This window comes from Dermacentor albipictus, chromosome 3 (genome assembly GCF_038994185.2).
Source record: "Dermacentor albipictus isolate Rhodes 1998 colony chromosome 3, USDA_Dalb.pri_finalv2, whole genome shotgun sequence".
Taxonomy (NCBI): Eukaryota; Metazoa; Arthropoda; class Arachnida; order Ixodida; family Ixodidae; genus Dermacentor; species Dermacentor albipictus.
This window is the reverse complement of record NC_091823.1, coordinates 68,399,897-68,424,185: the sequence shown is the minus strand read 5'-3', so window position 1 is coordinate 68,424,185 and position 24,289 is coordinate 68,399,897. Positions and strand designations below refer to the sequence as shown.

The 24,289-nt window shown below is 45.9% G+C and overlaps 1 protein-coding gene across 1 annotated transcript in view; it reads left to right on the top strand.

The window, feature by feature from the left end:
- LOC135905551 (cell adhesion molecule Dscam1-like) overlaps positions 1–24,289 on the top strand; it is a 448,511-nt gene that overhangs the window by 82,561 nt on the left and 341,661 nt on the right. The window contains exon 3 of the mRNA XM_070536454.1: positions 21,455–21,532. Within this exon, the coding sequence (XP_070392555.1) occupies positions 21,455–21,532 (78 nt within the window). The remainder of the gene's footprint in view (positions 1–21,454; positions 21,533–24,289) is intronic.

Below are 24,289 nucleotides of genomic sequence, written 5' to 3'. Positions count from 1 at the left end.
CGTTGTGATATCTTTAGTCTTCGGCCATTCTTTGTACATTTATTCAAGTGCTAAATCCACTTATCATTACTGCCTTCCAGTTCTCCGCTGTCCATTGCGTTGGCTCTCGTGTTGGGCTGCAAAGCACGAGGTCGCGGGATCGAGTCCCAGCCACGGCGGCCGCATTTGGATGGGAGCAAAATGCGGAAGCACCCGTGTACTTGTATTTAGGTGCACGTTAAAGAACCCCAGGTGGTCTAAATTTCCAGAGTCCCCCACTACGGCGCGCCTCTTAAACAGATCGTGGTCTTGGGGCGTAAAACCCCATAATTTAATTTTAATTTTGTCCGTTGCCGTCTCTCCAGGGAGAACCAAACAGTAACTGTGCCACATACGCCATATACAGCACGACAATAAACAAGGAAACGAAAATATAAAGCAGACTTCGCAGTGATAAACGTGAAGGCAGCGGCGACATTTCCTTCTTGTGACCCACTTTGATTCACGGTACGAGGGCGGTAGTTTAAACCGGTGCTCACCAGGAATCGTAACTTCCCTCGTTTCCTTGTTGCATCCGGCGAAGAAGGGAAGGAAACGGGATGGGCTTTCGTTCAAATGACATCCATGCGAATTGCGTGATAACCTCCTGCTCGTCCATTTCCGCGGTATCAGTAGACACTACTAAAACTGCACGGCGGCAGACTCGCCGTGCGCTTCAAAACTTTAAGAAGCCACATAAAACAGGCAGACATAAAGGCCTAAGTGTTCACGCCAGCATGTGGCTGCTTTTAGGTTGCAAAGTCTAATATCGGTGTCTATCTTTTTTTTTTTGGATTTACAATTTTATGGGAGCAGACAGCGCCGCTATTTCTGTCGTCCCTACTTTCTCTTTGTTTGCGACGTTTTGAAACGCTGATAAGAAACCTTCTTATTACAAAACGCACTTGCGCTTTGTTTCCCGTTCTTTTGATGAAATTTTTCATTGTCAACGGTCCCGTCTTGTACTCAACGAATCATTTACCTTCTGATCCAACAATTTTATTTATTTTATTTTTGCACTAAGTTCACCTTTGACCTACCTTTTCTCAACCTCGCAAAGTTGCAATGTTTTTACAATACCTGATATTTATATTTTTGCTTGGCTGTCGTGCTTCTGCATGCCATGTTTGCACTGCATGCACTGAAGATACTGTATATTATCCACGCACTATACACCTGATTTTCCTGTGTTTATTCGGCAGGCAGTAACTCTGTGTTCCCTCCTTTGTGTTTTGATAGCTTCCTCCACAATATGTAGCACCCAACATTGAGGAGAAATAAATGAATCTCGTATGTTAAAGAGACACTAAAGGAAACTATTAAGTTGAGCTAGGTTGAAATATTAGGCCTTTCTAATGATGAAGCAAAAATGAAAATGAGGAGTGGCGTCACCTATGTTAGAATATAGTATCTCTCATGTGACATTAGCACTGGTTGATTCACAGAGAGCAATAGAGAGGGAGGTCACGTGTTGTATATGCCGGATCGTCCGTTTCGAAGCGCTTGATTCAAAGTGAGAAACAGCAGCAGGACCGTCGGTGTTAATATTGAACGCAACAAAGTCATATATTGGCGTATAAAAACAATGCAAGACTTCTAGACGAATAACCCATCGATAAAACTGGTCCTAATATTTTCCTTGAGGGTCACTTTAATAACGCTATTAGCGACAATGTTTCATCTAAATAAAATTATGGTGTTTTACGCGCCAAAACCACGATCTGATTATAAGGCACGCGGTAGTGAGGGCCTCCGGAAATTTGAACCACCTAGGCGGCTTTAAGGTGCACCTAAATGTAAGTACATGGGTGCTTTCAAATTTCGCCCCCATGGAAATGCGGCCGCCGTGGCCGGGATTCAATCCCGCGACCTCGTGCTCAGCAGCCCAACACCATAGCCGCTGAGCAACCTCGGCGGGTCTGTGTAAATAATACACCTACCTCAGGGTACTTCGGAAAGAGGTGTGCTAATTGTGTTGATTATTTTGATCATTGACTCGAGTAAAACGTGAGTGAGTTTGCTTCGCAGACCATTCGCCGAGCGCCGAAACTTTCGATTAAACTGCTTAGTAGGTCGAGTGGCCCCCAGCGAAGCTTTGGACAAAATAACCAAGTGATACGAAAACACATATACCATTAGATACGCTTGCTCTACACTAACAATATTAGTCTGAACCAAATATGGCATGTAGTGTGCAAATGCTAGTTTTGCCAAACTACTTTTTGTGCCGACTCCCTGTAATCCAAGCGAAGCACCGTTTACCTTTAATGCGTATTAGTTTAGGAAACATGGTCGCTTCCGCGAATCGAATTTCGATGGTTGCACATTCGAAATAAGGCACGGCTCATAAAACCATCAAAATCGATCGCGCGGTGAGCCCTCGGTAACAGCTTTTTTCGATATTATATGCAAACAACCGTCGTATGCATAGAATGGAGAATATGCAGCATGACGAGTTAATAAAAACGAGTGCTTGTCAGAGTGCAGAAACGTCCTAGATTGTAAAGTCTAGGGGGGGAACTTATGGTTCAGGCTTACTCTTTCATGATTTCTCTTATTGCGATAGCAATTATATGGACACTCCGGGCGCAGTTCATCCGTCGGCGTCGCTGGGAGGTTCCGTATGAGTGAAAGCGTGTCAGGGTGAGCCGACGAACGCGGTTCTATCTCGCGTGTGCGAGCGAGGAACGCGACCCGGATGCGTGCACCCGCCGCTCCATACAGCGTGGAGACAACCGCGGCACCTACTATGGCGTTGGCCACGCGAATCGCGGACGCCGTAGTAGACGCCTTTGGCGGACGCCATAGGGACGCGTTGCAAGCACTCGTGTGTCTTGAAAGCCATCTGCGACGTGGCCAAAGTGCGCGCCCACGGTGGCCTCATCTTCAGAGCGATCTGCGATGTTTGGAGAGTGCACATATTGCCGGTAGCTTCGTATGCGCCGTGCCGTTGATGTTTCGTTCGCGTTGAAGCGAGATATGTATGAAGGCCGATTCGCTTGCTGCTGTCGCGATTCATCACTCAAGAATATTGACAGCGAGTTTCCGCGCTCATCGAGTGAGATGTGTTCATGTTTACCTGTGCAATCGTGACGCTGGTTAATTTAGTTAAAACACGTTGGAGGGCTAGTTGGTTTGAAGATATGATAGAATGAGTAAGGGCGACTTGACCAGGACGTAGAATGAAGGTCAAAAGCGTAACAGTTTGGGCGAGTTGGTATGTCATGACTGTTTTAGGCTTGTAGCGCAGCTCGGAAGAGCAAAAAAGGAATAAGGTAGGGGTAATCAAAGGGAACGGGAAACAGAGTGAGCGCTAGGGGACGCGCTCACTCTGTTTCCCGTTCCCTTTGATTACCCCTACCTTATTCCTTTTTTGCTCTTCCGAGCTGCGCTACAAGCCTAAAACGTAGAATGAAGCAGGCACACAAAGATAGCGCTGTCTATTTGTGTCTGTTCGTTTCTACGTCTTCGTTGAGTCAAACTTACACATTCTATCATTGTTAATTTAGTTAGGAAAAAATCGAATCTTTACAAGTTTATAGGGTCGATAAAACTCTGTACAGCTATCTACTAATTTGCTATCGCAGTCGGTGCTTCGCCTTTCAGGTGGAACAGAGATATTTTTTTTTACATGACTTAACCCAAGCGACGCTCCTAACCGAACGTTAGGTTTCCTTCTTCGCTTCAGTATTATTTCCTTGTGCCTTTGTACTCGCGTTTCGATTGATTTTGCGGAGAATAAAGCGCGAAGAAGTCATCCGACTTTAACTGCGACAGCATGCAGCTGAAGGCTCGAAACTGGGTTTTATGTGTTTATCCCTTCAGTCACGCCGTCGTCGTCAAGTTGTCAGAAAGCCAGCTCCTGACTTGCAGCTTCATTCACGCCATATGGCGAGAAACGAAAATTCCACTGCAGCCAATAGGGATCGACATCATGATTATGCGTTCATGCATAAAGGTTCCTACAAAAACACTATTACAGAGAATGTTGCCTCTGCAATCGCTCAACCAACATGGAAGCAGTGGCTGCAGTGCATGGAACTGCTTAAGCTTCGTGATCGTGGCTTCAGACGTTCTTGTAGCACCCTTCTTGAAGCTTTGCCGTTGTAAGTTTGAAAGCAAGCGAAGTTTTCTGAACATGCTGAGGCATTAGGTTTCCACGCACAAATTGTTGCATTTAGAGCACTACATTTTGTTGAAAATGATCAATTTGCGAAGTTGCAAAGCCTTTTGAAGACACAAGGGCTATCATCATCATCATCATCAGCCTGGTTACGCCCACTGCAGGGCAAACGCCTCTCCCATATTTCTCCAACAACCCACAAGGGCTAAATTTACGCTAATTCAGGTACTAACAACCATTCCCTTGCTAACTAAACCACTGTACTCGCATCTCCCGTGGACATTATTGTCGGAGTTACCTCTAGTAATGCTTGATGAAAACTCTATGTACTTGGGAGCCGGTCGTTTTAATCTCTATGTTATCCCGAAGCTTTCGCGGTCGGATGTTTGCGCGGGAATCTGCGAATCTGCGAGCCACGCTGACTTTGAGAATGGCGACGTCTGAGCATGATGAGCAAAACGAGGACAAGGTGAAAGCAGGAGCCAACGTTTCGGCAAGTGGACTTGTCTTTTTCAACGCGACACATGCTTTCTTCGCCACAGTATATGTAGGTGGGGTTCCTCTAAAGGGGAGAGGGCGTAAGGCGGGTGGGTGCGTCGACAAGAAAATGTGTGTTATCGGCGAGGGTGTCGAATTGAGAATAAAGGAGTGTTGTGCACAAGGCCAGGGACACGGCCATCTGTCAATCACGTGTCAATGCCCGTGTGCCAGCCGGCGTGTCAACGGCGTGCACAGCAGCCCTCTATTACCTGTTTCGCTGGTGGTCGTGGGCTATCGTGTCTCTGAAAGAGATTGACGGCATTGCAAGAGCAGGCCGCGAATAAAGTAGGCACGTGGTACACGTGGCCTCTTTTCGGCTAAGATAATGAAGTTTCTCTAATAGTACCGAAAATCACCTGACGTATGTGGTCTGAGGTGAAATGGAAGAGGTGTGTAGACACGTTATACATATATATATATATATATATATATATATATATATATATATATATATATATATATATATATATATATATATAGGCTGCTACTCAGCGACGATGAGGTAAGGGGGAAGGGGAACATAAAGAGAGAATGAAAGTGCATTCGTTGATGAGGAGGAAGAGAAAAATGCATAAGAACAAAAGTAAATAAAACAGTAAAAATTAATCTGTGACAGATATGCAGTAAGATATCCCGTTCACTATCTCTCAAGTCGCACAGAATGGCCATCATGGTCTGGCCCGCGGAGTATTTCGGCAATGGCCCAAGAAGAATGTTTTCGGAAAGTGTCCGGTTGTCAACCCGTGCCAAGGATCTCTCCATTGATCGTCGATCTTGCAACACAAAGCACATGGTCTGTAGTCTTCGGCACCAAGCTATCCTCACAGTCCGGGTTGTCCGCATGGCCAGTAGGATGATCACTGGAATACTTAAACGATGAAGCAGTAAATTTTGCATCCATAGACGTCATAATGCAATCTTAATCCAGTGTGTTTTGATACACTGATAATGAAGTAACAACTGCATTTTGAGTAGTTTGAACTATGACAGTTAACTCACGCGATTAGACGTCCCGATTTAGACTGTGCACGTCCAGCTTTTACATTTCCATGGCTTACGTTTGGGACGTGTTTTGTCCCACTTTCACCTCTCCGGGCTACAAGTTGTGCCGAAATGCCGACCTTGTCGGGGCGAATCGACTGTTCGCTTTCTCGGGTGTGATGACGCCAAATAAGACACATGAGGCAGGCGGCAAAGCAAAACACTGCCGCAAGCGAGACAGCAATAACTATGGTGCGACCTTTTAATACTTCGCAGTGTGAAGCATTTGCATGCCCTGACGTGATTGGTCAGAATTTCACTTTTGCAGACTAATGTGCTCTTCTTGTCGATCATGCTATAGGACATGTGACTGGTTCTCTTTCAGATATGATCGATGCTGTTTCCGGATAAAACCGCACCCTTCCTTTAACATACGACCACTTACGGCTGGTACGTTTTTTTTTTAAATTTAGCTACAATGGGCTTCTCAATGCGTCAGTTAATGAACCGCAGCCAGCCGAAAACACTATGGCCACACCGTCTTCCGCGTCATGCATACGTTGTTGGAATCGTGTGGATGAATGGTAGGAAAACATGTGCAGGTTTTCTGGGGAGCTCTGAAATTTGTGTCTCTGCACATACACAAAGCTTATAATAAATGCTGAATCTCGTTCCTGAATGTTGTAGCCGTTTGGTTACATTAGGCATTCCTGATAGCCAGCACAACGGTAGCCTATTTTCACAGAATCTCATCATTTCTGCAGTAACAACAAAAAGTAACAATATCTTATGTGTGCGAATTACACAATCCAAACATCAGCGAACTGTGAAATTTCCCGGAAAGAAAAGGGAAGCGAAGTAAGCCATGAATGTAAAAAAGAAGAAGAAAAGAGGTAAGTATTGTATCAGCGCAAAACACACGGCGCTCTTCCTATAATATTGCACCTCATTGTTCTGCCCGAACTAGTGCTTTGGCACGTTCATGAAGTGGCTTGGTCCAGAAAATATCTCCGAAACATTTTCAGTTGCACTTCAACGGAAGTAAACACGGCAGATCTTGCAAATGACGGGGAGTGGTTACTATAATAAAATCTTACGGTCCTTGTCTGCATTGAGCGGAGTGGTTGATTAGACTGCAACTTCTGACAACCTGGGCAAAATTGAATGCGTACATTAGGAGGCGCACTACTTTAGTTTGGACACAAACCGAAAATGTTTTGGCGGCGCCACCTAGAGAAGCCAATGTCTCTTACGCAGTTTACATTACGATGCCAGAAAACACACGTTCTTGGACTTATGAGAAGGTGACGTAGACAGAGATCTGTGCCACTTCCCTTGTTGTTTGAAACAACTGCTCACGATTGTCCCGACAGATTACGCTAGAACGTTCCTGCCTTTCCACCCCCAGTGTAGGGTAGCAAACCGGATGCTGTTCTGGTTGACCTCGCTGCCTTTCCTATCCTTGTTTTCTCTCCCTCTCTCTCTCCTCTCCTTCCTCTTTCTCTCTTAGCAGATCAGGACGGAAGGGTGTATATATTCCCGTAAGGAACGCCACTTCATTCGGTCAGTATCTTGGCTAGAAACACGGACCAAACAGTTAAAGCGCAAGTACTCCTCCAATGCTCTTTTCTTGCATTCATTTATCGTCTATAGCAACACCCAAGCAACAGCTGGGTCAAAGAACCTTGCGGCAATCGTAAAGCTTCTGAGAGTGTGTCCCCTTACCCAAACGTCGCGCTTTTACAGCACTATATATGTGGCGTAAGTGGAAACATTTCTGCCACGCGAGCTCATAACCGTGGCAGGGACGTGTAATGGCGATTGTACGTTGTAACGACCGAAATCTCTAACAATGTTCCATCGCCGTAAATCCAAGCATGCTTGAGCTATTTACAACTTCGCTCTGCCATTACCCTCTTTTGGCACCCTGTCCATGGGCCGGTCCCCACCAGCTATCATCGCAACGCATGCACGAGGTCCTCTCGCTTTCAGCCAGCGAACGCCGCAGCTCGTCTCTCCGCGAGAAGCTCGACTGCTGGCGACTACGCAAGCAGAATCTTGGCGCCACCAGCGCGAACGCAGAGAATATTTACGGCGACAGCAGCTACGTGCTCGAAACTGGGCTACATTTGTCCGTCCGTTCATTCATTCTGTTAAGCTGACAATGACCGTTGTTGTCAGCTTTACCACTGCGCTAGCGAGAAAAAAAAAACTTTCAGCAAATGCTTGAAATTGGGCTCGGTGGTGGGGATTCATCTTCTTGCGCTAGCTCAAAGAAACAATTCAGGAAAGGACGAACAGAGAGTAAGGACACTGAACAGGTGGAGTGCATCATCTGTTCGCTTCAACCGTTCGGTCTCGTTACTCAGGGGTCCAAGTTGATACCTTACGCTAGAGTAAGCAAGAAACTCTCGCTACTAATTCCAGCACATTGCTCGCGCTGCAGACAATACAGGCGCCAGCGAGCCGGATTATGTAAAACTGGTAGCTATTACGTACGAGCCACAAAGAGGTGCCGTGAGCACATGTCAAGTTGCTTCTTAGTTTTTCTCCCAGCCTCCCTAATCTTCACGATGAAAATAAAGGAAATATTATAATTATTAATAAATTATCAAGTAGCGTGTGTCCCTCCAGAAGAAGCTTGACGCTCGCCGAGTGGCCGAAGCGATGAAAGTCGGTGACCCTTCACCGTTGAAGACAGAGCCTCTGAAACTCTTCGTCGCTGATGTGAATTACGAGATTGGAAATGGCGCCTGTCCTAGAGGATCCACCGTGCACAGTGAACGACCGGACTTCTATCTACCCTAGTACGCGCACTGCTTTCAGTTATTCTGGGGAAGCCTGCTGCACTACTTCGCCGGCAACTTCTCTTTTCTTGATCTTGAAACGCACTTTGTTAATTCTTTTGGGAGCCACATTACCAAAGTAGGTGTTGAGATTCTGCTTACGTACGTAATTTAAATTCTTCTAGACGTTTACAGCCACAAAAGTAATTCTATAAGTTGGTGTTGGCAGTCCGCTGGGGCTCTGCTCACTCACGTGTTTAGATGTCCTGCTGTATTTCCTCTTAGGTCGCTTGCCCTCCGTGACGGTGTAGTCATTGCCGGAGTGCGTTGCGTCGCTGTTGGAAAAGCAGCAACCGGACATATCCCTGTCAACGTGGCGAACCTTACACTATAGCACTAAGGGTCAAAGTTCAAAGAGGCGTGCCACCTGTCATCACCTCAGTCGGCTTCCTGTCCAAGAAGCACAATTAAGCCCCCACTGTAACCAAACTATCGAACCAAGGCGAGAAGCTATGTCTGCTCAGTTCACATCGTTTTCATAAATTCATAAATGCTCATAATTTTTTTATGAAAGTCAGAAAAAGAATTAAAAGTGAGGTGAAGTAACTGGACAAAGTGCGTTGCAACTTTTCACACTATATTGCTCCCAGAGCAGCGATTGAAATGTCTTAGAATATGTTCTGCCGGTATGCGCACCTTCTTGATGCGATCTCGACCGGGTGAGGGTGGGTCTTCACCGCAAGAGTCAGGAAAGGATGACGAAGCCGGGCATCGTGATGATGAAAAAAAGTAGAAAAAATGTATTCACTCCATTGGTGCATGGTTGTGACTCTTCCGAATATCGAGCGGTTCCGATTAACACGGGGACCAGGACGGCCTTAAATAACCCCTTGCGGTCTTGTGGTCATCGCTGTCCTCTTGGGGAGCCTGTGGAAGTATCTGTTATCATCAGGTTATGCCGTCAATGACCTCCTGCCCTTGGCATTTTCTTCTCTTCATCCTTCCCTTTGTGTCAGCTCGGGGAATAAAAAGGGTGACGCTGTTTGAGAGAACAGGGCAATTATGCTGACACAGGGATACCCGCTTGAACACTTCTTCGCTTGATGGGTAGATTTCCAGGCTTATCGTAACAACCTTTTCTGGGACGAGGCAAGTCATCTTGTCATGGGAACGTACGTCTAAACGCCTCTCACACTTGACCCAGCTGGATCGTAACATTCTATACTGAAAATGTGATGTATTTCAATGTGCGCTCATCCGTGAAAGGAAGTGACGTCACTGCAATTTCAAACTGCAGTTACGCGTCAACGACTCATTGTTGCTGATGGTGTATCCTTGTTTGAAAATTAGTGTCAGAAACAAAGGGATCCTTGGCGAAATGGGGGCAGTACCTTCTTGCCTTTGTCCGCAATGAAAGTCTATATCTTTTCTCCTTCGTGTGACAATCGATGCCTTCGCACACCAAGGCAAGCTTCGTTCCCTTTAAGGATTTAAAGAAAAAAAGAACCATGAATGAACCCAAAAGGATCTGTTATGGCCGTCTAATACTTACGCTTTAACTATAGCAACTCCATGGCCAGCATCACACAAGGCAGGGTCCTTTTCTTTGGCGGATATAAGCCTTGAAAGTCTACGTTTGAAACTCTATTACTATCGTGCACACTTTATTGCTATTTTTCTCCAAGAGTTACTGTTTTCCACGATATATTTTTTCTCATATTGCTTAAACTTTTCAGTGATATCACTTTGCGTGAACTCGAGCTTGGGTCTCAGCGACTCTGATTACGTTGTCTAAAGCGGGGTTTCGTCTCAACCCAATCATAGCCCAGATTAAAAGAAACTGCCCTGCATACGTTCTTCTAAGCTTCGGACATGATCAAACTCGACCTCAGCCGGAAGGTGTGCGCTGAAAAACATTAAAGAAAGATAAACGGCAGCGGCGGATACACACACCCTTAATAACGCGTTCTTTTGTGCCGGGTTCGAACGGTTATTTTTTCGAGTAAGAGCGAAGGAGATTTTCCTGAATACGCCAATTTCCCGCGCCGAAACCTCCGCTTAATACTCGGCAGGATTTCGGTCCCCGTGCCTAGAAATTGTGCTATAAATAATGCATTCGTTATGAGGCAAGTATTCCTTCATCCTTGGGATTAAATTACTGCACTGCCAGGGTCTCCTGGGTCTGAGTTTGAGACTACTAAAGCCTCTTAATTTTTCATCCTTCTTTTTCTTTTAAGTGCTTGGTGCAGGTCTTGCCGCTAGTTCATCTGTAAAGACGAACGTTTTGCAATTCATTATAGTAAGTATGCAAAAGAGCACGTCGATGATTTCGGTGGCATTACAGAGGGAGCCGGCAATATTCTACACCTTCCATACCAGCCAAGAAATACTGAAATATACCTCACCTTTTCGGTGTTCTTCTTGTCTTTCCCGGAAAAAGGGGAAAAGGCCAAGAAAGATAAGCGTTATAGGAAAATGCAGACCTCCGCAATGTTTTCTAACGTGCACATCGGGACGAGATGAAAGGACGCGAAACGAGATACGAAAAACGGTGAAAAGTATAACGGAGTATGGACCAAACTAGTATTATGAATCAAAAATTATAAAAAAATACAGATCTGATGAATATGTTGGAAGACGTGCAGGTAAGCAATAACGGAGCGGGGTAACCAAATGGGTAACCAAAAGCACGTAATCTTAAGTAGTGCATACGTTAATGAGTCACGGAGGTCACATATTGAATACCATGCACTGTTTTTGTTTATGCACTACAGCGTTAGCAAGCTGTGTCGAAACTTGAAGACCAAACAAGGTGGATACACAATGTGAGACGTCGAGACTGCGAGGTCATGAGGACGAGGACGAAATAAGATGCTTCTGGAAGCAGCAATGATGGCACAAAGCTTATGCACACAAGGACACATAAACAAATTTAAGCATACTATGCCTTATATTTATCAACGCCATGCACCCTTTCCAGTTGAATAGTAAAGAAGGGACACAAGTTTAGTTGTATATACCTAATGACCCAAGAATTAAGTAGGCGAAATATTAAAACGATCAATAAAAAGATAAGAGAATCCGTTGAATATCATGCGCAATTCCATTAAGAGATCTGTTTGCTTTGGAGGTAGCTATTAGCCGACATTATTATTGACAGATTTAATGTCGTTGTTTATTGTTTGTATAAGTAAAACAGAGTTGTGCCGAAAGGTTTCTCAATGATCCCTCAGATAGTTCTCTTTTATCAACCTTTGTTATGAAAATTGTTTGTGCAAGAAATTTTCTCAAATTTTATATACTTACGAATTAGAGGCAGTCATCGCTGAAAAAAAACCCGCATAATGAAGAACTTCATAAATCATATATAATGCTGAACACGGCTCCCGATTGCCAGTCATGTGCAAGTTGTATCCTCATTGCGAATGGCATTGCGATTGAGCCGTGGGCAACAGCCAATTTACATATTCTGACGATGAACTGTCCATCAACGTAACAATATTTCGCTGTACAAACAAACCGCAAAGAAAGAAGCTGTGGTGTGGCAAGAAATCAGCTTCCATTCCACCCTGTGAAAGCGGATGTATGGCAAAGCTGGTACGGACGTTAGACAAGCACCACCGCCCCAACTGACGTTAGTCGACGTTACACAAGCACCACCATCACATGCGACGTACATCACGCGCGCATGTACGTGCGCGGAAATGTTAAATGGTAAATTAGTAAATTGCATCAAAAGATGCGTAACGTACGACTTGCACAGAAACTAGAGGCATGATAGCTTCGGTATGTAATACGAATATACGAGAAAACATAGTTCTGTTGCTTTAGAAAAAGTTTATTTCAACAAAACATGATACGAACACTTAGTAATAATGACGGCACAATTCCACCACGACGGTAACATATACAGACTAAGAAGCATTGTATACGTGTATATACGGCACGTTTTCAATGTAGTGCCCGAGTCCTCACTCACTAACGTATGACGACGTAGATGCGGAAAGTCAAAGACAAACCCCTTTTCCAGCTGCCGCTTGAGGTCCATCCTCATTAATCCTCATTCTTGTAGGCCCTCCACCACGTGCAAGTGCGTTATTGAAGTAATTGAATTTATCAAAGCAAACTGTGTCACAAAATTTGCAAAGTACGACTTACGCACATTCTACTGATACGATAGCATCGGTTCGAATATACCAGAAAATATAATTCCAGACTTTTTTTCCAGCTGCCGTGCTTTCTTTTTTGTTGGAGGGGGGGGGGGGGGTAGGCATGCTACGAGAAATCCCGACCAGCTAGAGGCTAACAGCTTCGCTGTAAAAAGGCGCATTGAATAAGATGGTTAGACAACCAACCCGACATGCGTCACGCCACATATTCTTCTGAACCTAGAAACTTGATCAAAGAGAACACTTCAGTTTTTTATTCTTTCATCTGTTTATCACATAAACGTAGTCATATCTTTCAACTGTGCCGGTAATAGCCGAAAAGGGAGCGTACCTCCCTATATGCTCAATCACAACGAGTGCGTTTTTATGGTGCGTTTTGACAGGAAGTTTGTTGCAATGGGTATTGACGGCCAGTTTTCGTTCAAATGCTTTCAAAATGGTGCCTTCGATGCTTCCCTCGTACTTTTCTTTCTCGAACGCTTCGTACAACTTGCGTTCATGGGCGCTTTTGCAGCTGTATTGGCCTCCATCCAACAAAGGCAACCTGAGTTTTTTTTTTCCTCACGAACACGATTCGTGGTTTCCCGAAAGAGGTGAGCCTGAAAGCACCGTGCAGTAACACCGTCCGCACGTCTCCGTTTTCTCATCGTTTTTCAGCGCTGGCATAGTCAGTTTCACGTCTTTCGTTTCTCTATATGGGAGTATATGTCACTCTTTCCCCTTCGGAAAGCGGCTGGTTGTCGCTGCGTAGGACGATGTCGTTTCCTCGCCTAATATATCCTATCTTCCCATTTTCGTGCCAGGCAATCCATCGCAGTTATATTATTCATGATTTTATATTTTCTATGATTTGTGTTTTCGGCATTGTTGAGACCGGCCCCATCTGTCATTATGCGATGAAGACGAAAGACGCTTTCACGGGATGTAGACTTTATTCTACGCACTGTACCTATGCCACAGAGTTTATGTTCCTTTTTGTTTGTTTGTGTTTTTGTGACGCTTCTTTTATGGCCAGGAGAACGCCGCCATGGAGACGCTACCACAAAACTCAATAGCAGCAGGAAACGAATAGACTCATGTTATTATCGGATATAGTTGCAAAATCGGAGGAACCCCAGCTTAGAGCGAAAAAAAATTAAACAAATTGGGCGAGCACCGGCGCCAAATGCAAAACAGCGTTTAGTAGAAGGACAATGGTCTTGCATATAACTCGACTAAGAATTACCCTGGTTTGAGGTTATACACTACTAAGGGTATTTTGGTACGCCCTAATGCAAGATCACAAGGAAATCTAATGTGCCATAACTTGGGGCTATGCTTTGTTACACGCGGGAGAAACGATGTCTTAAAATATTTACCCTTCGAACTTTGTGCAAATAGAGTCTTGTATTTTTACAGATCGACATAACTTAGGCCATGTCGGTGCAAGCACTGCAAGAGTGCTACCCAAACGCAAATGTAATGCGACGAGGCCACATCCCAAATCGAACCTGGTGTGCCAACGCCCTAAGACAGCTCAAACAAACATGAATGAAAAAACTCAACGACAGGAAGCATGCATACGCGTGAGAACCGCACGCACGCTTACGACAGCGCGCGCTGAGTGGAACTGAAATACTTGGATGGCTGTGTTAAATTTTCTCCTATCAGACAGGATCGCAATCCAACTGTCTACGATACTCTCAAAGACTCGTATCCATACTCCGTTTGTCTATTTTGCTTGAAAAGAGGCAGAATGCTGAGTCTTGGAGCTCTACACCTTTTGTGAATTTCTTAGGCTTTGTCAGTGAATTGCTGTTTCCTGCTTCATTGCGGTGGAGAGCGAGTATCCCGCGCGTTTGCCGGACTCGGGTGTGCCCGCGGTGGCTGCCTTAAAGAAGTGCAACGGCACCGAGAACGACGCTGACAGCGCCGACACCACGCAGTACTATGTCAGCAGTCAAAAATCTTCTGACGACACCTTCGAGCTGGTGCCGAACCATAAAGCAAAGAGAAGGAATTCGAGTGCGCCCACCATGAGATCTTCGCGGAATACCGTGGAACTCACCATCCTTTTGGCGCCAGTTCTCGCCACTGACAACTTGAGACGCCTCAACAGGCAAGCCGTGTCTTCACATATAGAGTCGCTGGTTTCGAATGAAATCAAAGAAATCAGAATGAACGCCAGTACGAACATCCTAGCGATTGTCGTAGAACACGCGGCTGCCTTGGATTCTTTGCCCGAAACCATGGAATATGACGGGATGAAAGTCCGGCCTCATATTCAAGTCCGCCCTCATATTCTGCTAGGCAAAGAAGTCAATACTGGCATAATTTACGATGTTGACGAGACCATTGCCGACTCCGATCTGTCGGTCTTAACCAAGCCAGCTACAGAAAACACCGTCATCAAAAATACGTTTCGTCTCCTAACGTGGGAGCGGCCCGCAGCGCGCTGAGTCGCGTACCTCAGGACCTTCATTAAAGTTTTGCATCCATCCATCCATAGGCACGTCATCGTGTGCAAAGATTAGGTGTGCAAAGGACGAATATCTCCCATCACATGTAAAGGTGGGCCACTTCCAACACGCAGTTCGCCCCTTTATATCAAAACAGCTACAGTACTGGAAGCGCATGAAGTTAGGCCCCATGATTAGTGTGCACTGGGCCCCACACCACTAACACGTATGAGGCCAGTGTGCTGAAATGCACAAACTGCAGCGTCCATCTCGATGCCTCCTCGAAGGAATGCTCATTTACTTGTAATGAAATCACAATATTGAAGAACATGGTTACAGACCACTCGTCTTACCGAGAAGCAGCAACATCTATTAAGCGACAACGATCACGTCACCGACGCCAATCAAGAACTTTAAAGCCTATTTACAACGCAAGCCACGTACATCACCGGCCCACCTCCCACTCAGACAAAACGCAGTCAGCTGTAAGGACAAAGGAGCATCGAACAGCACGGCAGCTGACGCTCGGCATGAACTCCCGAGGCTACATGCACCTACTGAGCGAGATCAGGCTTCTACAGCAAGGGAGAGTTGGTCTGTCCTTGATGAATCGAGGGACCAAGATCATCAAATCATGGTCATCAGCATGGTTAGCTCTCTGCTGAGTGCTATTTGTATTCTTCTGGACAAGCTACAGACACCAACAGCTCGAAGTCCGTTGCAAATACTGGATGCCATCAACCCGGTTCTCGCAAGCCTTCAGAAGTCCAGTGCTTGATAGCTTATACAGCAGAACCGTGACTCATCAACAACAACAACAACAGCGATCGTTCCGGAATGATGTCGGAAGCGCCTCCATATTCCAATGGAATGTGAGAGGCCCGAGGTCACGCATTTCGGATTTCTGGCAGTTCGTGTTTGAAAACCCCTTTGCAATACTGGTCATCTGTGAAGCAAACTTAGCAGCCACCATAAGACTATCAGGATATGAACTTTTGTTTCAACTACGTGTGCCCGAAGTAGTAAAGTTCTGGTCTACATTCGCAAGGACCTTACGTATTTCGCCCAAACCGTACCGCCACACGACGGTAACCAACACGTCTGTGTTACTGTGAAAAAGAAGAGGCTATCTTTTACATTTATTGGCGTCTGCCTTTAAACAACACGTCGATTTGATTGCAAATGACTAAAGGATCTTATGGCTGCGACTCCGGCTCCTTGGATATTAAGAAGAGACTTCAACACTCACCACCAGATATGGGGAAACAACCAGGATAAATTCAAGGTTGCAGGTCACTCATATCCTTTGCATCAGCCCCCTACCTGTGTCTTTTAAATGATGGAAGCCTGACATTTCTGTGGTGAGGAACACACTGGAGCTGCATTATCCTGACACTGGTGTCACATAGCCTCACTTTGAGCGTGTGATACCAGTCGTGTGACACCAATCGACGTGTTCACTGATATTGAAATCCATGGAAGGGATCATACCCCTACCTATGTGAGAATCGATGGACAAGGCGCCTCATTACCGGTTGCATCTCGCCGAATCGACTGGTTAGTCTCAGAAGATCTTGTAGAAAACAAAGCAAAAACATATCATACACAGGTTATAAGACATAACTGCAGACGCAATTCAAGATTATGTGCGTTGCTTCACACATTCATCAAAGTGTACAGAGTATGACATTGTATTGGAAATTCTTCGGGCACTACATTGCCAAGCTGAAAGGAAGTATAGGTGCACGAAGCCAATTCTTGACCTCAGAGTAACTGGGTGCGTGCAAAAGAAGATACAGAACCGAATAGATAATATAGTGGATGAAAGATGGAAATACTTTTGCGAGTCACTGGACCCCCGCAAGCCGCTGTCCCATGTGTGGCGCACCCTACGGGGTCTTTGCTCATGTCCCCAGCAACGACGCCCTTTTAATGCCCTTGCTCTCTATCAAAAGTACCGTGAGATAGACGATGCAGAGGAATTTTGTGCGCAAGTCGCTGGTGAGACAGTTTTAGTGCATGACCAGGCGTTAAGCGACATTCCTGGTCCACGAGGTACAAGTATAGAAGCTCCATTCTCTGTGGAAGGTTTAGAAGCTGCGATGGCACTCTGTAGGTTTTCGTCTTCACTAGGACCCAATGGAATAACACATAACACTTTGTGCTACTTAGGTCGAGAAGCGCAACGAGAACTTTTCAACCTTTTTAATAGTTTATAGCAAGATGGTGTCGTTCCACAGTAATGAAAACGCAGCCTCCTGGCACCGCTGCTAAAAGCAGTCCCCGCCGGAACTGGCATCATATAAGCCTATAACACTCACCAGCTGGGTCCAGAAGCTTATGGAATGTATGATGCCCATACGTCTCGAATTGAACACCACACAATTTACCCTGCCTCTTATGGCGGGATGTTGACGAGGGCGTTCATCGATTGACAATGTCATGGATCTAGTGTTATCTGTAGAACAGCAAATATTTTTGATAAGATTATCAGTAGCACTCTTTCTTGACGTGAAATGCGCGTACGAAAATATTTCCCATCAAGTCACCCTACACGCACTTTTGACAATTGAACTAGGAGGGCGAGTTTTTCGATGGATCCGAAACTACTTGAAACAAAAGTTCTTGTTTGTACGTGCGGAAGATGGTCCGACTACCAACCATTAAACAAACCGGTGTTCTAAAACCTATTATTTTCAACCTCGCACTTCTCGGGCTGGCCGAATCCTTACAGGAAACAGCGCCTCAGTCTACGCCGATGACATCTGCATCTGGGCTTCAGCGGTTTCTTGCCTGCAGGTTCGTGCAAGGCTACAGAAGGGAGCAACACAGGCATCTGGCAATCTTTGCACACAAAGCCTAACTATCTGGACAGAAAAAATGCTCCTTAGTCACTTTTACGTGAAAAGCGATGTCTGGTTATCCAGCATAGAAAAATGGCCGGCCTATCTCCTACAAAAGAAATCATAAGTTTTTGGGTGTCATTGTTGACCGAGACCTCTCTTGGAGTGCTCATGTTGCTCACTTGAAGAAGAAGCTCACATCTATTGCTCACGCCTTCAAATTCGCCGGCAAAGCATGGGGACCGTCAGTGGGCCCCATGCTACTGTTGTACCGAGCACTTTTTATCGGATTCTTAAGCTATAGCTTTCACGCGTGCTTGCTAAAAATGCAAGTCAAGTATTCGAGAAATTCACCGCGTGCAAGCACAGGCTCTACGTGTTTGCCTCGGACTTTCGCGGAACGCCTCAAAAGCAGGAACAGTTATAATGTCTCAAGAGCATCCGATTACGACTTACATTACCACCGACATGCTTAGGGCCCATATTCTTCACGTTTCACGGATGCAATCAAGTTCTCTTGCCTGCCAGAACGACGAACACAGACGTCATTTCCCAACGTGGTCACAATTCATCGTGCCTCGCTACCATCGGACTTCATACCCTCGGCATGTTCATACTTAGCTCTATGGTGTTTGAAACAACCTTAAGTGCGTCTTCCCATTCCAAGGATAAGAAAGAAGACTGACCAGCTTACTTTGGCCTTGAAGCAAGCAGCTCTGGATTGTCTGCACACTTTCTACTTTCGCCGAATCCACGCATATACGGATGGCTATTTTCCTCAGGCCAGCTCTATCGGCGCAGTGGTTATACCGTCACGATGAAGAAGCATCAGATACAAGATTTCTCACGTGGTAGCATCGACCGGATTGAAGCTTTTTGCCCTCAGAGGTGCCATTCATTATAATAACTACCAGCCGGCTAATCGGTGGGCAATATTCTGTGACTCTAAGGCGGCCCTACAATGTCTTTTGTTAGATCTTCGTCGAGGGTCTTTTGAACAACTCGCATCGGAGATACGAGAAACGCACTATCATGTGATCGCGAAGACACATGACGTCGTGTTTCGGTAGCTGCCGGGTCATTGCCGGGTCCAGCAACGACCTCGCCGACGAAGCTGCTAGGAAAGCATACGAAGGACGAAACCTTAGTTCTGTGCCTTTATCGAGGGCTGACGCAGCCCAACATTTAAGCAAGCTAGCGCACGGCACGAGAATGGAGCAGTGACACACACATGAATTCACCCAGCATCAATTGCGTTCCCTAAGACCCATCTATGTAACTGTGGCTGTCACCTGGGCTTCTGCGAAATGAGGAACCAATGCTGTGCCGCTTACGCGTGTGCGCCGCATTCACCAGTGCACATACGTGTTTGATTAAAATGGCTGATAGAGCCGAGTGCGATGCCTGTGGTGTCGAGGACACTATAGAACACATATTGTGCTTCTGCCCATCTTTTCAAAATGAAAGACACCACCTCTTCATAGCTCTAAATGGGTTAAGTAGAAAACCGTTGACCTTGAACAAGATCTTGGGACAATGGCCTTGCATATCGCAGATACAAAAGGCTACAAAATCGATGTTGCGATATTTGAAAGCTTCCAGATTGAGCGACCATCTGTGATCCGCACTGAGTGACCATCAGTGGATACAGAGCAGAAAACTGTTACCATGTCGGCGATATTCATAGTGGACTTTCTTTTCTATTCCTATTATTTCCCTAGCCTTTTCTCTTCACTCAGTGTAGGGTAGCCAACCGCGCGCAGTCCTGGTTAACCTCATTGCCTTTCATTAATCCTTTTCTAGTTCTCTCTCTTGCTTGGAAACGTATTCCTCGAAAACCCGTTCGTAGTGCTTTCGGTGCTCCTAGCTTTTCTCATGTATTTACGGGCAGGGAGGCGATTTCCACCAGTTTCTGTATAATGCAGCGAGTTGACACAGATGCAGAAGCACTCAAATATGTGGGCTCGCTGATTAAGCCTAGCTGCATTGGTAGAACGTGCTATGCAGCTTCATGATTTGCATGCCTGGCGCAACCTACAGAGCGGCTGCATTTCACGATACTGTACACATTGTGCAGTATCGTAGTGCAGTATTGGGCAGTATTGTACATCCACTTTTCTAAGACTAATAAGCACACCAACTTACTCTTTACGATGATGCTTTCAAGTAAGAATATATTCGCTAAGCGTGTGGTACGTTGTCGACAGCACACTAATAAATATTTTCCCGGCAAATGATAGAAATACAGTGGGTGTTAGACATCGTTGTTCAACTCTCTATGTGTAGTTCCTCTACTCTGAACAAAGTGCGTTTGTGAATGTTGGTGAATGCAAAGCTTAGAAAGTACATGGGTGAATGGACTAGAACGTGGCTGTAAGTGCGGCTGTGACTGTGGGCGTCCTAAATCTATTATACAAAATAATTCGGCCTCCAAGCAAAAATGGCTACTGAAGGTCACGCGACTTTATTTATGTCATGACATGTCAATCACAGATGATGCAGGTGCGACCCAGGCATTGGTACGAAGGCATTGAAACATGGTATCAATTACTAACTTGACTGGAAACTGCCTGCGACAACTTATGTCAACAACTCTTACAGCCACCTCTTCCACTGTCTGCGTGAAAGAACCTTATACGCTTTTATTTAATTCGTCTAATTTATTACTCTGGGTGGCAAGCGAGTAGAATAAAAATACCGGAATTCAGCTTCTCGCTCGTACACCCGCGACGGAGAATTATTGAACATTTCTTCATTTGATTCTTCGTCTGCCTTATTGTATACGGCCCGTAACACGATATCCAAGCTACTAAAATATACGTTGCATGCGCTGCATTTTGCTACGGGGGCTTCTTACTTCGTTCGTCTGCTGGAATTCCCTCCAGGCAGCGCATGGTGCTGTGCCCCTTCCTGTTTCGTCGAGATGCTTTGTACCCGCGGCGGTAGCGACTAGCGTGTGGCGAGACACTGCATACGGAAACAGAATCCCTCGTGTGCGCGCCTGCATGTCCGCTTGCGTATTTATGCCTGGGGTTCAGGAAAGGCGGATTTATTCCTCGCGTATCCTCTTGGGCTGTGCCTGTTTACAAGCGCGTTGCACCGGTGTCGGAGCTTCTTCGGCCACAGTTCTCTGTTCCCGTTCTTCAAGCTTTCGTGAGCGGAATTTCGCTGTGTTCGCCTAAAAATAAAGCAGTTTCTTTTTCCCTTTTAGTCTATCACATGAAAGGCTCGGCCTTCCGTGCTTTTCATGCAGAATTCTCTACTATGGAATAGTTCGCTGGTCAGCTGCCGTTTCAGTGGGGGCATATCTGGGATATCTGTGGGCGCTTTTTTTTCTTCGCTGTTCCATTCGTGCTCAAGCTTTTGATTGAATTTTTATTTTGCTTTATTCTAACACATTATCTTGCTATGGACAAATCTTATATTTATGTATTATTCTCTGCTCTGTTTTTTAGCTTGCTCACGCGTTTAACGGTCCCAGCTTTGTTTTTGAATTAACTGTTACACATCGCCTAGAAGACTGTATCGTTCCAGCTCTCATATGATTTACTTCCAGCGTGGCCAGCCGCACGAAAAATCTTCTGGTGGGCCTCGCCAGGGTACAAGAACTGCTACGCTCTTGAAGTGTATTCAGGTATGTATTCAATTGTTGTATTAGTAATATTAGCGAATAAAATCCAGTTTCTTTACAAATGATATGGAATATGGCAAATAAATGCGACGCTAAGCAATATAGCAATGTCTAAATGGTATATTTCTGCAAGCATTTATGCTTGCAGAGCAATCCACAAGAACGATAAAGAATTTCTCTCACAAGTTCACTTCGAGGAAATAGTGCGCAACTCTCAGAGTGGTAAAATAATTCTGCAGCTTCGCATGTTACGCTGAGTGAGCTGCATGCGGAAGCACTGTACACTCACTTACGCTCACGTTGTAGTCAAACGACACAAAATTCCCTGACACTCGAAATATGGATCACACGGTGGCATTTTTGGGACTTCTTCTCACGCTTTACTGCAAACAAAACGCGCATGGTTCCTCAAGCTCCCAAACGTATAGTACTTGCGTGTATCACAACAAGAACGATTTATAATATTGAGGTTAGCTGGCAATTGAAAGTGCTGCATGTAGAATCATACTCAAGTACGGCGTCCCGGCCTCAAGCGTGAGGACGCTTCGCTCGCCCCTCGGCAGTGAACATCTACTCTTCTGCCTTCAGCACGACCTTGGAGCGTTCGCTTTCGCTCTTCGTCGAGCAACTTGTCGAGCGGACCGCTCCCTACGCAGCGATGTAATTAAACCTCTTGCAATTCGTTACGTCGCCTCTTGTCTGTTCGGGTTCATCTCCACTGCTGATCAAGCTCCAGGCCGCTGCACCAACGCCACGTCTGTGGTCCCTGGTGCCCATCCCTAAGAAGTGGCGTCAGTGGTCTGGATTGTTACAGTAGGCACTTTCAACGAAACTCTGCATTCACGGTACAATGTGATAGAGGTGTGAGATGTCAGCGTCGACAACGAGTGCATCGAGTACATGTACTTACAGCACCCTCACCGTACGTTGTGGGCATCACTCGTAGTTGGCTGTTTTTTTTTGCCTCAGCTACGGCCTACTTCGTCGGGAATGTCAGACGTGTCGCTATGACCGCCAAGGTCAGTTGAAGGAGGGTCCTTGCGGGTACTTTTTCCTCTGGCATAAGGTATCCCCCGTCACCACAGGGTTCATGCTGATTAAAACTTCCTTGGTTCATTCACTATCTAACCGAGGCGAGTTGCGCGTTCGGAGCAGAATTCTAACTAGCTGGTTAGCATGCTCGTGCGGTAAGATGAGAGCACTGTGTGGTCCTGCAAGGTTTAGTTGCTGTGGAGGGGGGTTGCGCTGTGTCGCAAGTGAAGGGTGCGCTAGTCACCAAACTCCACCTAGCGGCTTTTACGAGGTGCGGCGTTTCGTCTTCCCAGCACGGAACATATTCGCTTAGACGAACTCCCACAGTGTCTGGGATCTCAGTAATTTTAAAGCGAATGGCCGAATGAGATGTGGAGCCCGCGGTTTAAATGAGCGCTGAAGGAGCGTGTTGTCATTTCCTTGTCGTCATGCTATCTTGGTCACGCATTGTCACTATCGGTGGCCGTCATTGTTGCACCATCATCATCTCTCTAGCTGTCGTGCCACCATCGTTGCCGTCATTCCGTTGTAATGTCACCTGCCAAAAATATATCGAGGATAATTTCTGCCGCTGTGAAAAGACACCGTTATCCACGCGCGCAGTATACATCGGAAATATTGCTAGCGTGTCTATTTGACTTATGCGGTCCATCTAAGATATTTTCTTCCCTTGACAACAAACGTCAATAATTTCTGGAAATACTTGTACTTAAGGTTCTATATTTGTCGACTGGTGTAAGATCGGTAGTACGAAGGATCTGAAAGTCGCAGTAGGAAGGGCGAAACTTTCAAGCGGCTTATATCTTCTACCGATAATTATACATCATAGCTACGATATCTTCAACTGTTGTGCGTATTCAGGGTCGAGAACTGTAGTCACACGCCTTTATACTGAAGTGATTGGGCGCTTCAAAACAATTCGTTATAGAAGTCACTTCGTTCTAAAGGTCGCGCTCCACCCAGTTCCCAGTAAATTCGGGACTGAGTTATTCCTTCGTAACACAGGTCAGTTCATCGTAGAGGTGTTTGCCGAAGAGGTGCTCGACTATATACACGTTATAGGTAGCGGCAAAGCAGCGGCAAATGAGGCTACCTGAATATACTGCGCTCGGTACACGTCCATTTCGCTGCGAGGAACACGGAGTGCGATATAGCGGGAGAGAAGAAGCTCGCCTCCGCCAGCACTTGACGCCATCGGAAATTTCCGAAATGGAAGCCGCTGCACGCGAAACGGTGCGGGACAAAACTAACAAAAGCAGCATTGGCGCATGTTTCTGCAAGCATACCTACCGCAATAGGCGGAAGCACCGCGCGTCCTTAAACGAAAGCCCGGAATCAAAAAGCAGTCTCCGCTGCAGGAAGCTATACTGCTTCCAATCTGGAACTGTTGCGACTCTGTCTTGCGCTCCTTGTCTTCCATGCATGGATATACTTGCTTTGGGTTTGCATCGGCTTGGTTTTTTGGCATCTTGTCATGGAGCTTCCTCGCAGCAGATGCACAAGCACGGGCGCGCGCGCGCGCGCGTTTTCAATTTCGCCGAAAGTGGGCGCGCGATAAGAATTGAAGGATGTGGCGCTATCCAGTGTACCGAAACGCACTCTCAAGCAGAGGGAAAGCACAAGAAAGGCGCGAAAGTTAGCGAGAAAAGCAGTAAGGTGGCCACACTGCGTAACGAAAGCAGTGCCAGCACGAATGATATTTGCGGCAGTGAGTTTGTTACTTTGTTA